The sequence below is a fragment of the Echeneis naucrates genome, chromosome 11 (genome assembly GCF_900963305.1).
Source record: "Echeneis naucrates chromosome 11, fEcheNa1.1, whole genome shotgun sequence".
NCBI lineage: Eukaryota > Metazoa > Chordata > Actinopteri > Carangiformes > Echeneidae > Echeneis > Echeneis naucrates.
Genome location: NC_042521.1, coordinates 4803337 through 4819062, shown reverse-complemented (window position 1 = coordinate 4819062; position 15726 = coordinate 4803337). Strand labels below are relative to the sequence as shown.

The 15726-nt window shown below is 43.4% G+C and overlaps 1 protein-coding gene across 1 annotated transcript in view; it reads left to right on the top strand.

Moving 5' to 3' along the window:
* Positions 1-15602, top strand: part of ext1c (exostoses (multiple) 1c) — a 71636-nt gene extending 56034 nt beyond the window's left edge. The window contains exons 3-12 of the mRNA XM_029514106.1: positions 3856-3949; positions 7068-7175; positions 9031-9150; positions 11126-11258; positions 11472-11590; positions 12176-12271; positions 12641-12727; positions 12839-12999; positions 14614-14785; positions 14874-15602. Of these exons, the coding sequence (XP_029369966.1) occupies positions 3856-3949; positions 7068-7175; positions 9031-9150; positions 11126-11258; positions 11472-11590; positions 12176-12271; positions 12641-12727; positions 12839-12999; positions 14614-14785; positions 14874-15059 (1276 nt within the window). The 3' untranslated portion in view covers positions 15060-15602. The remainder of the gene's footprint in view (positions 1-3855; positions 3950-7067; positions 7176-9030; positions 9151-11125; positions 11259-11471; positions 11591-12175; positions 12272-12640; positions 12728-12838; positions 13000-14613; positions 14786-14873) is intronic.
* Positions 15603-15726: the final 124 nt, after the last annotated feature.

The window sequence follows — 15726 nt, the reverse complement described above, 5'->3', positions numbered from 1 at the left end:
AATTAAGTCTATTATTCAACTCTTTTGTTTAGTACAAGCAAATATCTGCTGGATCCATTATCTTAAATATGTATTTACTTCTCGTTTGGCCACTCACAGCGTTGAAAATGGCTCTGTGTTGCTATGCTACATTTAGCTGCTAAATGCTCCACTGTGTTCACCGGCTCGTAGCGAATTTAGAGTACAGTGGGCTTAATAGAGTTTCTTTTGCTCCATATATCTGCCTGGTGTGTCGAGAAAATGTCACTGATGCCGGGGGGGCATGAAAGTTGGAGCTGAAGTAGCTCAGACGGGCCCATGAAGTGGTGGGGAGCGGCAGTCGGACGATAATTAATTGTGACCCCTTTCATACACACATCGTCCTCGGAAACAGCGCTGATATGAATACAGTGAGTATTGCGGCTTTCAGTGGAACAATATGCTGCCTTTTATACGATTGTAAATTAAATTTGTTTGCATTTTCACAATGTAAATGAAAGTAACACAGAATATTTCTTAGTTTGCAGCCCTCCATACGTCATTTTGCATCCTTCGTTGCATTTGTAGCCCGTAAATTCAGGACATTCCTCCAAATGTGGACACTGACACTACAATAATCTACCCGTATATCAACACTGACATGTAATCTAATGTAATCCACATCTGCACGCAGATTTCAGCTCATTCACAATGAGGCCTGCCAGATAACAATCGCACAAGCCGTTTGAACCCCCTTTGTATTCCAGTGTAAGTGCAGGCCCAAGTGTTTATGTCGCACATACTGTATGCATGCTTACCCACATTAACATGCTGGCAGTCTGGTGTGTTACAGTACCTGTCACGCACAATACGAAATGACATACAAGCAATTACACACACATGAATACACAGTGAGTCATTGTTATCGAGCCGGCCCCTCCCCCCATAACACAACCAATCACAGGCACACACGGGGGGGGGGGGTTGTTTTTCTGTATAGACTGTAAGAAGAACTACTTCAAGAGCTGATTCACTCAAATAACATTTCTTTACTCACTCACTGGAGATGATAGAAGCTTGCAAACCACAACGCAGCTGAATGTGGAGCTGCGTAGCTCTCAGATCTCAGGTCACAAGAGGCTAAGTTAATGAGCAGGATTGATGGGTTTTATATGAGCTTCCATCAGTGAGACACACACGGGCCTATCTTCTCTCCAGCTTACTCCGACATGTGGCGTCTTCTTCTCAGTGACTTCTCCCTGAGCTGTTGTGGTTGGGGAAGGATGCTCTTCACGGTTGGTTTTAAATAACTGAACAAACGCAGAAAAATATTGAAAATTCGGAAAAATTCAACCAAAACAGTCTGCATGGGGAAAAAATTAGTAAAATAAAAAATACAGATATCAGTGTTGTTTTTTTTTTATTATTATTATTATTATTTTTGTCGATTATTTTAGGAATTTTTTTATCCTGTAGATCTGTATCCTATAGAATACAGCCGAAAAAAAGCCTAAGATGATCCCCTCATAGTGATCTGATCAAAATCATCACTGGTTCCAAATTTCTTCTAATCTGCTAATTAATAAACTGATGAATGGCCTCAGATGTTTATGAGCCAGCCTTTAAACACACAGATCGAGGATTATCTAATGGATAGTAATGTACGATACATCTGAGTGTACACAAAACCTACACTGCAATTTTCTTTTTCCAGTGGGCAAACAAACAAAAAGCTGCACACTCACAGCAAAAATGCTGAGACAAAGGGAGGAGGAAGCGAGCGGAGGAGCGACACAGCGGGTCTGGTCGTTTGTTGTTACAAACAAAGTGCTGTTAAATGATTTACTTGTTCTCTGCATTTTAGTACATTCCCTCATTAAAGAGCAGCAGGCAGACTGGACAACCACACTGCTGGATTTTCAAACAAACTCTTACACACAAACACACACCACTTCATGCGCAAGCCTACTTGCAGTAATGCATTATCAAAGACGCACACAAATGCGCATGCACAGACACACACAAACAGCAGGCACAGAGAAAGAAGTGGGTCAGACTAGACAGCTCAGTCTCAACACGTTTATAACACACAAGGGGTCTCTCTGTTTCACACGCAAGCACGCACACACACACACACACTCACACAACTGGGAATGCATTAATGTAATCTCAACACGATTTCCAAGTATAATAAATTTAGTCTGGAAAAAGCAAATACATTTACTTTTGAAAGCCACACACACTCTGTTACACTTTCATTTGCTCACTAACGCACAAATACACAAGATTGCCACGTATTTACACATGCAATCTACATTTTCATTTACTCATACATAGCTAAACACGTGTGTTTACCTAAATCCCTGGCTCAGAGCGAGATTTGAACACAAAGTCCCTCAGAAAATGCATTGTGTAACTCTCTAACCGCCGTGACGCTTGCAGATTCATCTCAAATGTACATCAGCGCTCCGCCGGAGACCTCTGCTACACAAACATCCGTCACACAGCCACACACAAGTGTATATGAACGGCACAGCTCTATCAACAGGTGTGACGGTTATGGGAGAGGGGGGACACCAAACAAGGCTGCCTTTCAGTAAATTTGATGCCAGTGTTTGTGCACGCATGAGTGTGTGTGTATCAGAAGCAATTGATGCCAGCATCAGCAATGAAATTCCAGTTTGCTCACCCAGGAGGCCTGCACCTCGTCACTCGTGGAGGGGTTAAATAAAATGACTAAAGCCACTGGGAAGATTAATGGCAGGCATTTTTCACACTGATGCTCCTTCTTAGAAATAAACAAGCAGAAAACTGGATGAAGGAAAGTTTGAGTGGAATAAAACCTCAAAGTGGAGGCGGGGTGGAGTGAGTGATGAGATGAGGAGGAGCAGACTGAGGGGGAAAATTGAACTCTCCCATAAGAGTCAGTTTGTTTCCTAATCCGTCGACTCTTCACCGTGAGACCGTTACGCCGCTCGTCCGTTGCCGATCCACTCGGCGGATGAAGGAGAGCATTGATGCAGACGTTTCCATCGGGCTGTCTCTCTCTTTCTTTCTTCCTTTCTTTCTTTTTTTTTTTTCTTTTTTCTTTTCACAAAGCACAAGCATGAAATATGAGCATGAAGCGGAGGAGCTCGCCGGTTGATGTAGAGCAGCAGCCAGTGGGAGTAACGCGCTCAAAATTTCTTACTCTGGCACAAGTTCAGGCCATCGTGTCCACAACACAAATCAATACAGAGCAGAGATTAGGGTGTATTTATTTATGAGCTCAGTGATGGATATATTTTCCAACACACAGTAGCTATCTGTAGTGGTGCCAACCTGTCTGTGTGTGGGGGGGGGGGGGGGGGGGTTAGATTTATGACTCGTAATCTGAGCCATTATGACTAAACATCAGAAATGAAAAGCTGCAAAAATCTTGTTTTATGTGTGACAGATGTTGAATATCATATATCAGGGGGAGCGTGTGCTGCCACACTGGCAGGCAGATTATTAGATTTCTCTGCCATCATTTGGTTATTTCAGTCAATAACGGCTGTACTCTTGTGGCGACGTTTTCAGAGCTGAATAATAATAAAAAAATAAAAAAAAAAACCTCAATATATTCAAAGTCACATCAGGTTACATGTTTTAAAAATCCATCCACGCAGCACTTCTTGCACCGATTGTTAGACTTCACTGTAGGAGCAGAAAAACGCTCTCCCTGGACTCATATGTGGCAGTTATCTTCTCTTGGTGTCACTTTTTTTGTCTCAAGCTTTGCAAGACTCAGGTGATAAACCAGAGTAGAAAGACATTTAATGCAAATAAAAAAATTGCCTCTCTAAGATGAAAATGGACTGAACACATCCACATATGGAGTTTATTAATGTACTCTAACTGCTCTTCTTTTGATAGATTTGATTACCAGGAGCTCCTCCACAACTCCACCTTCTGTTTGGTGCCTCGAGGGCGACGCCTGGGCTCCTTCCGCTTCCTGGAGTCGCTGCAGGTAAATTTAGATTATCTGTAGGTTATGTAGCATCAACAATATCAATCATTGAAGTCTCAATGGCCATATTATCATCCTCTCCACCTGCATTCCCTGAATATTAAAACACTATTTTCCCAAACAAATTTTTATTATGAGCGGTGGGTGGGATGCCACGTGAATACGAAATATCCTGCTGAAGTGCTTTTCAGCTGACAGCTGGATTTATTTTGTCTGTATTTCCAGGCAACAATCAGGATTGGACAACCCACCTTTAGATCGTGAGAGTCAGAGTCTGATTACAGTTGTCCGATAGTTTTGCTTACGTTCCAGATGGCAGCAGCAGTAAAACTGGAGCAATTCTGAATTTAACATTGAAGTTATCAGGCCAAGTGTTTTCATCAGACCCGCCAACATTTTTTCCCCCCCAAGAGTCTCTGGTATTTCAATGTAATGTCCTGTTTGTCCCAGAAGAAACTCCTGTAATTTGCACGGCCTTCGACCTTTATTGTGAACAATTGTTTTGTAACCACGTTGCCAGATTGTGTATAAAGCACACAATCCCTACACACACCCATCTGTTACTGCAATCAAATTCAAGTGCTGCTCCCTGCCCAGCCAGCACATTTAACTGCAAAATTAATGAATTGATTTTAAATTAAGAAATTCAAAGAAAAAAAATTCTGTGTAGGTCCATGTAATGTTGTATTTGTTTAGCATATTATATACTTCATTTATGTATTTATTCCCAAATACCTGATGCAAGTATATTCCTGAAGTTTAATTTATTTCATCAAATAATCAACATCCATTTGACTCATCACGAGTTTAAAGTTCCCTTACTCATAGACATCGGCTGCCACTTAAATCCAGATGTTACAAACAATAAAACGCAACATGCCAACACAACAGTCATCCAGACATTAGCTCCAGAATTTCCCTCTAAACAATGCTTAGAGTAGCCAAATGACACTTTTACAGGATACCATCCCGGATGAATGAGCTCTGGCTCATATACAGTTTAACATGGAAATGCACAGGATGCAGAATGTTTATGTTCCCGAGCCGATGTTTATGTAGTCCTCTGATCATTGACACCTTAATGGTCACATCTGCAAGTGCTTACCCTCGACCATTGTGTTGTGATGAGTACAAGTCTAACCATAAAGGCTTTATTTGCTATTTGCTAGGCCTTTTAAGCTAAAATGGGTCCATTCACGCACAGGGAGGCGTGCACACACACACACACAAACCAGTGGAATCGCTCATTTGTGCTCAAGTGGACAAACAATGAATGAACCGCTGGCAGAGGAATGAGTGAAGAGTTTAAACCGGTCAACAACACTGACTGGTTGCTGACTGACTCTGACTCTCTCTCTCTCTCTCTCTGTACCACCCAAGTCGACAGTCTCACACCAGTGCAGGAAGCAGTAGTGGCTGTTTTTAGATCTGCCGAACACTGAACTCTCTGGCTGCTACACTGTTCCCTGGCAGCACTGCTCTCGGGGTTTGTGTGTGTGTGTGTGCATGAATGGTCCGGAAGCATCCATAGGAGTGGCAGCCTGCCCCACCGCTGATGTCTGCTGAATGGACAGTTCCACACACAACCCACTTGGCTTGGCAGCCGGCTGCAGTCATGGTCCCTTTGGCCTCCTGTCTCCTCTTTTTTTGTCCTTTTTTCCCTCCCTCTCTCTTCCTCCCGCCCTCTTTTCCATTCAAGCTGCTTTTAAAAAATTTCAGTTGTGCAAGTTTTATTTTTTTCCCTTCCTCTTCTTCTTCTTCAATGCCAGCCAAGGCCACAAAAGAACTGGCAATTACTGGTGTGTTGGCAAACCTACTGCCAACTTTCCAATATACACACAACACACACGCACATTTGCCCACTGCTCCACTTACACAGTCGCCCCAAACCTCCCCTTCTTCAGCTCCCAATGCAAACAAACAAGAAACAACTATACAGCACACTGGCTTTCATGTTACCCTTCCTCCAGGCAGTGGGGTGCTTGAAATATTCGAAACTCACCCTCATAGTTCCTCCTCTCTCTCGGGAAGAAGACTCAGCCAGCCCTCCAGCTACATTTCAAATTTAGAGGACTTGGATTATCACTATGGGAGCCTTCGTGTGACCTTGTTGTAACCTGTGGCCGACAGGAACACACACACAAATACAAGGGCTCCAATTTGCCGGAGTGTCCTTCAGCGGGTCTGTTCTCAGATGAAATGCAGGAGCGTGGAAGCTCCCGTTGGGCCGGAGAGAACGTTTGATCTCCACCAATTTGGCTGCTGTTGCTGTTCTCGAGTGGTTTAATTAGAAAAAAAAAAAAAAGAAAAAAAAAAAAAAGTGGTGGTGGGGGGAGAGATAACACCCAGACCTATCAACAGTCCAGAGTCCAGACCACACTGAGTAGAGAGAGGAAAAGAGCTTGGATGGAATGAGAGTGCATCGGAGAAGTGTAAAAAAAAAAAAAAGAAGTACAGAGGCAGAACCCTGTAGACGTGCAGAGAGCGGGAAGACCAAAGGAGGGCTCAGAGAGCAAGAAAGTGGAACAACATCAAAAACCTGTCAGAGAACGAGGGGATAAGGCAACATCAAAAATCAACTTCAATTAAGCTCGGTGTCTCCGCGCATCGACTGGTTCCTGCATACTCTCCTCCCATCCCTGCTTCCCTCGCTCTTTTCCTTCACTTTACCTGCTTCCCGTGCACGCGGCCCCGTCGGACACATCTGCGTTTGGCATGTATGCGATTTACTGTATTTTACAAAATCTCCAAGGCTTCCTGGGAAAGAAGAGATAGGACAAAACTCATTCCAGCTGCCCTATGGGGATCTTAAACACACACACCCAGCTGCACATACATTTACACACAGGAGCATTGATCATATTATCTGCTCAGCTGGTGATATCACAGTGCCAAGCAGCTGGGACTGAACTCATACAGCTTGTATTATATCCATGCAGCTGTAGTGTGTCATGTTATGCCGTTCGCTGCCAAAGAGGAGCTGAACTCGGAGTCAAACTGCAGCTGCTCGGAGCTCAAGTTCTGCACAGGGATTGTTCTGCGTGGTATCAGTTGGTTTGTCATTATCGCTGCCTCTACATTCTTATATACGTGTTAACGTGTGTGTGTTTCCGTCCAGGCGGCGTGTATCCCGGTGTTGCTGAGTAATGGCTGGGAGCTGCCATTTTCTGACATCATACAGTGGAACCAGGCCGTCATTGAAGGAGATGAGCGATTACTGCTGCAGGTAACGTGAATAAGACATTACACACGCCGATTGATTCAGACTATATTTCTCCTTGAATTTATATCACCATATAACCCAGAAATGATCCGTAAGCGCCACGCTAAAGGAACGTGTTCGCGTTAGACTCTTGAACGCCCTGGTTCTCGTCCAAAAGCCTTTCTCAGTCCTGATCAATAGATTAACCGCCACCTGGACGAGGAGGAATCTTCGCAGACAAACCCGACAATTGTTTCCCCCTGTGATGTAAGAAGAAACCGTACACCTGTTTAGGATTAGCTTGCGCTGCAAAAAGCTCAGAAATGCCTCCCTTCAGTTTGACTGTCTATCACATCATTCTCTCGGTTTCTAAGATGAGTTCATTGGCGTGGAGAAGGTTAAAGATCAATGTTCAAGGTCACTGTAACCTCATGCAATGTATGCACTCATTATGATGGTAGATTTAAACACAAATATCTCATGGGATAAAATAATCGAGTGATGGCACAGGGTCAAAGGTCAAATTGTCTGTGTTTTTGTGAATGTCAATGAGTTCCTTAATCCTAGCTTCAACAGTGATACAGCAGAGACACGTTTTGCATGTAACCACAGTGGAGGCCCATTTGTTTCTGATTTTTTTCTATTTTAATGGTCAAAATAAACAGAAAAATTACTTTTCTGATAAGAAAAGCAATGAAGCAGACTTCATGGGCTTGCAGTCCCAGTGCCAATAACGTCCTCTTTACATTGGCGCGAAGCAAAGACATCACCTCATAAATGTAATCAAGAACGGCGGGTAACATCGACCGTGTGGGGCTACAAAGCAGGTATTACCTGTATCACACGGCGTGGTTACAGGTTGGGATGCTCTGAGATTAAACACTCATAAAGGCCTTAATCCAGCCTCAGTTGAAAAGCACTCATCCTCTTTGTCTGTCTCTTCTCACACAGACGCATTCATTCACACGAATAAACAACAATGAGCAAGCAAAGCCGGCTCACTCTCAGCTACAATGGTCGTCCTCTCTCTCTATCGCTCTCCCTCTCCTTCTCTTTTTCTCCTTCACACAAATTACATCATGTCTGCTTTGCATCGTTTTTCGATCTTGATCAATAGTAGCCGTGAATTGGCATTCAGCAAATGACCAGGAACACGCCCAGGGAGCTGAGGCAAGCGGAGACATTTTTAAATTAGGACAATTGGATTGAATGAGCCAACCTGACTCCGCATACCTGCAAAACTGTCACTTTGAACACACGCACGTTCATGATCGGAGGTTAAGGAGTGTGAGGCTTTTACAGAGAAAGCTAAGTGTAGAGGCAGACGCTTCAAACACACCGAGAGGGAAGCTGTTCCTTTAGATGTGCATGGGGAAAAGAAAACGAGGAAGCCAGTTAAAGCCATGAAATGTAAAGGAGAACAAAGTGAGAGGTTAATAGAGCCACATTATTTAAACCACAGTAAAAAAAAAAAAAAATTAATGGGGGGGCGGGGGGCTTCTGAAAGTGTTTGTTGTGTTAAGACAACAATTAAAGTGTCAACTGTTCCATCTTTTCTCACTTTCTTCCACTTTGATTGAACCACTGATCTCAAGTGTTTAAATCAATCTTGGTGATTCACTCAAAACCCCTAATTTAGACCGTTCTAATTAACGTCTAATTATCTAAACAGCAAGCCTCAAATCAGCTCTGAATCAAAGATTGTTTTTTCCAGGGGCCGGATTAAGCCACCAATCAATATGCTTTATGCAGTTTCCCATTCTGTCTTATCCAGTCTATTTTAAGAGATATCATTTGATTTAAACAAGCAGCTTTTTGTGGATTTTTTTTTTTTTTTTTTAATGTTCTTCATTTTGATTTGTATCTCTCTTCTCTTTAGGTGCCCTCCACAGTGAGGGCGGTTGGGAATGAGAGAGTCCTGGCCCTCCGGCAGAGGACCCAGATGTTGTGGGAAGCCTACTTTTCCTCTGTGGACAAGATAGTCCTTACAACACTGGAGGTCAGTCAGCTTCAACACATTCAGACTGAAAGCTCGCTCGGACCAGGAAGTGACAAAGCAAAAAAAAAAAAAAAAAAAAAAAAAATTATAAAAATATTGTTTTGTAAACTGACACAAACTGAGATGAGAAATCAACATTTGGATGAGATTCTCAGGCATCCAGATCAGATAAGATCAGATCTTTCTGTATTGACGTAAACATACTCAAATTAAAAGTCTTTTCATCTTACTGGATCATCCACTCTTCTCTTTCAAATTAAATGTTCTGACCTTGTGTAACTATCCATATACTTAGAGTCTGAAGTGCAGTCCTCTTAACTTGCCTAAAAACCGTTCTTCTTTTGTCAAGCAGCCCATGCAGTTCTTGCTCTGACAACAGGAGCGATAGTGTAATAAGCTACAATAGCGTCTTTCATTTCAGCCTCTGGCTCGCTCCTTTCCCACCAAAGATATTTTGCTACCGGTCAAACATTTGCTTGTTTGCTGCGAAAGACTCCGTTGGAATGAATTGATTTTGCTGTCATAATCAACCCGTAGCGTTGACGCCCACCTCCCTCAGGCACCGCCGCAAGTACTTATGGGTGAATGTTGCTTTTGGTTGCTGGATACTAAAAATGTTTTATAGGACTGAATACTCAGCATGTCTGTCATCACCATACAAATCCCTTCAGGAATCTGCAGCACCCCTGGCCTCTCTAGTGGAAAAAAAAAAAAAAAAGCCACTGTTATAAACACAGGTTTTCTGTTGAGCACATAGCTGTAGTTGCCACCTCTCTGCAGTTTACCGCCTGTGTGCTGTCATCAGTCCCCTTTCAGAAAGTCTTTTTTTGGGCGTTTTCCCAATCGACTCAAGCCAGCCTTCTATCGTGATGATTACGGGGTTGGACCGTCGTGCCGTGTCATACCTACCTTTCTGCTTCTTTTACTATCTCCGCTCCGTCTGGTGCTGTCATGTGAACATTTTCAAAGCAGTCCACATCCTGATCTGCTGGAGAGAGAAATCCCCTGATGTATAGAAAAACATATATCATTACATAGCAGATCTCAACCTGCCAGTTTCTGCCTTCGCTGCTCGCCAGCAAAGACTGTGGGAGCCGTTTCTTTTTCCCAACAGTACAGGTCAACTTTCATCTTTTGAAAGAGCCACTGCCATTTACCAACGTGCTGCTTGGATTTATTTTTGTCACCATTTTCATCCAGCAGCTTTTCTTTTGTTCATCTTTTGCTTTAACTTCGCCTCCCTTTGAACGAGCTGAGAGGAAATACACTCCAAAGTCATCTGCTCCAGTTAACAGAAAGTCATTTGAAGGTTAGCCCAGCGGTGAGATGATACACGAGAGGGGACGATAACCTCCTTACATGAGCGTTTTTCCTCACCAAAGTCAATTTCAGTACATAAAAAATGTGGGGAAACAACAGATTGAACCCCGGCACAATCAGAAGAAATCGCACACTGAGTGGTAGGCTTTGCACTCTGATGTTTATAAATGTAAGTCTGGCAGCCCCTTGTGTATTTGCTGCTGGGGATTTGTGCTGGAGATAATAAAGAAGAGGTTCTGGAAGTTGGTGATAAGCTGCTTATATACATACAGCATGTAGACGGGGAACCTCTCCCCATGGGAGCCAGCTGTGCAGTCAGCCTGGGGTCAGCCAGGCGCAGGGCTTCACAGCGGGCGATGGCGTTCACCGCTGCGTGGACACCTCCTGTTGGTGCAAAGCGGGAAGTACACGGGGCACGCCAGCAGGAATGGCTGTAATATGCAAACACAAGTGTGTGTGTGTGTGTGTGTGGATTTGAATTGCTGTGTCATTTACATTAATCTGCTAGACTCTCATCTCCCAGCTTAGAGAAGGAGGAAAAAAAAAATGTAGTGCAGGTTTACTGCAGACGAGCTCAGCAGCTACCTCACTGTGTTCCTCTGCTTTACAACCCATATTTAACCTCATCCGTTTGTTTTATTCTGTCTCTTCCCAGATCATTAAAGACCGTGTGTTTTCTCACATATCGAGAAACAAGTACATGTGGAACTCCCTGCCTGGAGGTCTGCTGGTCCTCCCAGAGTACTCCACTCACCTCGCACATTTCCCTTTCTACTACCTGGGTTTGGGTGAGCGCACACTTTGATTTAAATGAGCCAGCTCAACATGTAAATTTTGTTGATTGGACTCTTATAGCAGCGCCATGGTGGCAGAGTAATTTGTAGTAATCAACACTTCACAAGCAAATTATAATCAAATATTTCTTTGTCTGCGCTTGGCTTTAAGGAAATGTCATCCCTTTTTATTCACGTTTTGTTTGTTTTTTTTGCGGCCTTTTTCAGGGGCCAGTCCAGGTCAGGAATTCACAGCCGTCATACATGCTGTCTCCCCGTTGGTTTCCCAGTCTCAGCCAATCATGAAGCTGCTTCAGGTGGTCTCCAAGTCGAAGTACTGCTCGCAGGTAAATAAAAAGAAAAGGATTGACCAAAATGAAAAATAATGACCCCCCATTCATATTTGTCCAATGAGCTGAAAAAAAAAAACATGCCTGTCTCTCGGTTTCCTTTGAAAGGCAGCTCTTTAAATTATATGATCTTAAAGTCAGAAGCATGACAGAAATGTCACTAATGTGATTTTCCGTTTTCCGTTAGTGTGGGAAAACACGTTTGAGTCATAACTTGCAGGACTGGACCAATTCTCTGTCAGCATTTGTGGCAGTGTTGTGTATTTTGTCCAAAAATGCTTTGCACAAGCGACTTAAAGCTTTCAAACTGTGGATGGTTTGTCCAGTATCCACTGCAACACACCTAACTCAGCACTACAAAGTCCAAAGTGTCCTGTGGGTGGGATGGTTTATATTAAGGAGAGGAAAACTTCAGCCCACATGCAGTCACCCACGCTGAAGCCTTACCAATCACCCTAACATAGTTTTAATGACGCACACCTCTGCCGGGCCTCCTGGTTGATCGATGTCAGTAATTAATTCTGATCAGGCTGATGCATCGCTGTATGTGATGTGTAAAACTCCCCTCTCCTGCTGCTGCAGATCATCATTCTCTGGAACAGCGAGAAGCCGCCACCAAGTCGGAGCAAATGGCCTCCCATGCCCGTCCCGCTCACCGTGACAGACGGCAAGAGGAAGGTGAGGCCCAAAGCTGCTTGCAACTCACACAAAGGCTCTTTGTGACGTTTGAGTGACAGCATGCCAAACCCTCAGTCGCTCCGTTTATGTCTCCTCTTTTTGACAATATCTCAGTCACCATTTCCACTGGTTCCCCCCAGCCCACGTGCCTTACATGTCCACCAATCCTTCGAGCGTTCGATTTCAAAAATGTCACTTATCCTCAGCATTTCTTCTTTCACTTTTTAATTTTTTTTTAACTGCTCTTAAGGCAAAGTCTGGAGTGATTCTCACTTATCTCACTCATTCTCATCATCTCAAAGCAGATGGCTCTCAATATACAGCCTTACAGCAGCAGCACTAAGATTTCTCACTGCATTTCTCTCTCAGACTACCAGTCGGTTCCTACCTCACGTTGCCATAGAGACAGAAGCGGTGCTGAGTCTGGACGAGGATACAGTCCTGCTGACCAGTGAGGTATGTGTCACCGTGTTGAGTAATAAACACCCCAGTAGACATACGCACACTCATCATAATAAAAAATAATCCTGAAAAAGTGAGGAAGTGTTTTTGCGCCCGTACTTGTAGGTGAACTTTGCCTTCTTGGTGTGGAGGAGCTTCCCTGAGCGGATCGTTGGCTACCCTCCCAGGAGCCACTTCTGGGATCCCCTGAAGCGCGCCTGGGGCTACACATCCAAATGGACCAATGACTACTCCATCGTCCTAACTGGAGCTGCCTTCTACCACAGGTACGCCAACAGCATTGAAAATCATTTCCCTTTTTCAACTCGCTTGCCTGCCACAGAATTTTCAGTGGCAGTTCTCTTCAGGGATCTATTCATAATTTATCAACAAACACAGAGGTTAATTTTCCCACAAATATGGTTTCATTATTTACTTAAAACAAGCAGACACGCACACACTGTGCAGATACTCTTATTTAGGCAGACAGGCCTGACAATGATTAAGCATCTTAGATCAAAACAGATTAAAGGAGTTGGACAGTGTTTTTAAAGAGATGAATATCAAACTGAAAAGCAAAAAGAAATTAGAAAAAAGAAGGGGGAATACTTCAAGCAAGCCCTGCCTCAGACGGGGTGCTTTAAAAGCTGTTAAAACTGTGACATTTTGAGACAATGTGGTCATTTTCTTCAGCAGTTTCCATGAAAAAGATTTAGTTTCATGCTAATTTGAATCTTTACAGCCCATTGATCAGGCCCACTGATATTTTAAGGACTCTCCGGCGTTACCGCGACCACACTTTCACACCGCTAGCAAGAAGAAATAACGAGGAGCCGAGTGAGTTAAGATGCGCCTTTTATTCGCAAAATTAGTCAAAGCACATGACGTCAGTCCGAAGGGCTGCAAAAATAAAATATTCATCAATGCAATACAAAATTAGCAGCTTAATGGAAAACATTGCGCTCATATCTTCAAGTCTTAATGGGTGAGGAATAAAAAAAATATATGCATTGTACCACAGGGGTTTGATTTGTTGTACACTGTAAATATCAACCAGCAGATAAATGGTTAAACTGTCCCTGATACAAGTCATCAGCATATTGCACACAATCTAATCTTTCCTCTAGATGTTTTGATCCCTGTTGCTGTAAAGGTGCTTGTTGCCTGGCCTCTGCCGGAGATAAATCATGCAGAGATCCCTTTCTTCACTATAATACATTTTATCTGTTTAGCAGATCTGCTCATAAGAAAAAGTTATTTATTGAACCTTCATAATCACGCAAGACAGATCATGGCATTGTGTGTCACAGAGAGGAAACGGCAGCATGTGCATGTGGTTGTCAGCCGAAAAGTTCAGTCATCCTGTAGGTCATTGATTTTTAAATTGGTGTTAGGTAACATTACCAAACTAAATGTGAAAAATAATGTGTATTGATTTTTAGACACCGCTGCTTCACCTTTAGTTAAACTATATCAGTGTTAGAGATAGAACACGGGCACTATAGTAGACAACAAGCTCACCTTTGACAGTAAAATAAGAAAAAAAAATTTAAAAGCCTTTGTGTTTAAGAAAGGTAAAGGTTTCAGGGTCAAAACTTTTACTGAATTAGTACTTAGGTTTTCTTTCATTGCTTAGTTTCCTTTTGTTGATGTTAAACAGGAAATGTGCTAAAGAGGCTGGTATGTCAGCAGCAAAATCAGTGATATTGAACAGAAAGTTCTGTTGTGTCTATGCAGTTGACGGCCACGAAGCAAACTTTTTTTAATTTAACCAGTCATATTTTTATTATTAACACCAGCAGCATTGGTTAAAGTGGTGTCTGATCTATGTCCCTTTAATCTCTGAAGTACATTAGGTCATCTGCTCTCATTGAAACGATCCTGAAAACACATTTCCACAGGTACTACCACTACCTGTTTACTCACTACCTGCCTCAGTCTCTGCGGACTCTGGTGGATCGCACTTCCAACTGCGAGGACATCCTGATGAACTTCCTGGTCTCTGCGGTAACTCACCTGCCGCCAATCAAAGTGGCCCAGAGGAAACAGTACAAAGAGTTGCCCGGTCCACAGGTAGGCCACCTCTGCTCCTCGTCATTTAAGTCTGTGGCAACTGTTTTAGACCGGGTGGCTAATGAAGGCATCTTGTTTTTCTTCCCAGGGTACCAAAACCGTCCCTTGGGCCAACCCAGAGCACTTCAACCAGCGGCAGGAGTGTGTCAACACCTTCGCCAACTGGTTTGGCTACATGCCCCTGGTTCACTCTCAGTTCCGCCTGGACCCCGTGCTGTTCAAAGATCAAGTGTCTGTCTTCCGTAAGAAGTACAAAGACCTGGAGAGGGCATGAACTTGGCAGAAGAAAACGTTGAGAGGGGGCATAAGATCTGTCTAGTGGCCTTTTGGACAGACAATTGGACCAATCAAGGCAGTCAAGATGTAGCACTCAAGGACTGTCTGAGATGTTGACAAAGTACAATCATCAGACAGACCCTGGCGGACTGCTCTGGACTATATGCATATAAATACGAAAGCAAAAGTTTGAGAACGGCTTCAAACGATTCTCCCACCTCCTGGTAAGACAACAGCGGAGGGAAGTCAGGGGCCTCGAAGGAGCGTAATTGGGCTTCTTGCTGAGAAAGGATCATTTCTATTGGACAGCAAATACAGGAACACCGTGTGGGTGATTCTGATGTCAGCGCCATTATCGTGAGGAAAAAGACGGGAATAACTAAGGCCAGAAGCACCCAAAGGACGGAAATTGGTGTCATGCACTCTGGATGTCAATGTGTGTCTCAACATTACCATGTGGGGACCGTTGCCAAGGAAACAGATCATTTCACATGAAAATGCTAACTGTAAAACCAATAAAATGATTTGTAAATGCAAACCCTGAAATGTTGCTGCAGACCATTCAAGTTATTTTTCCCCACTTCACTTGGCTCACACTGAAGGGGGCAGCTACTCCTGGTCGCACCGACAGTGATGAAAGTTTAGATAGTTATAGATCAATTTTG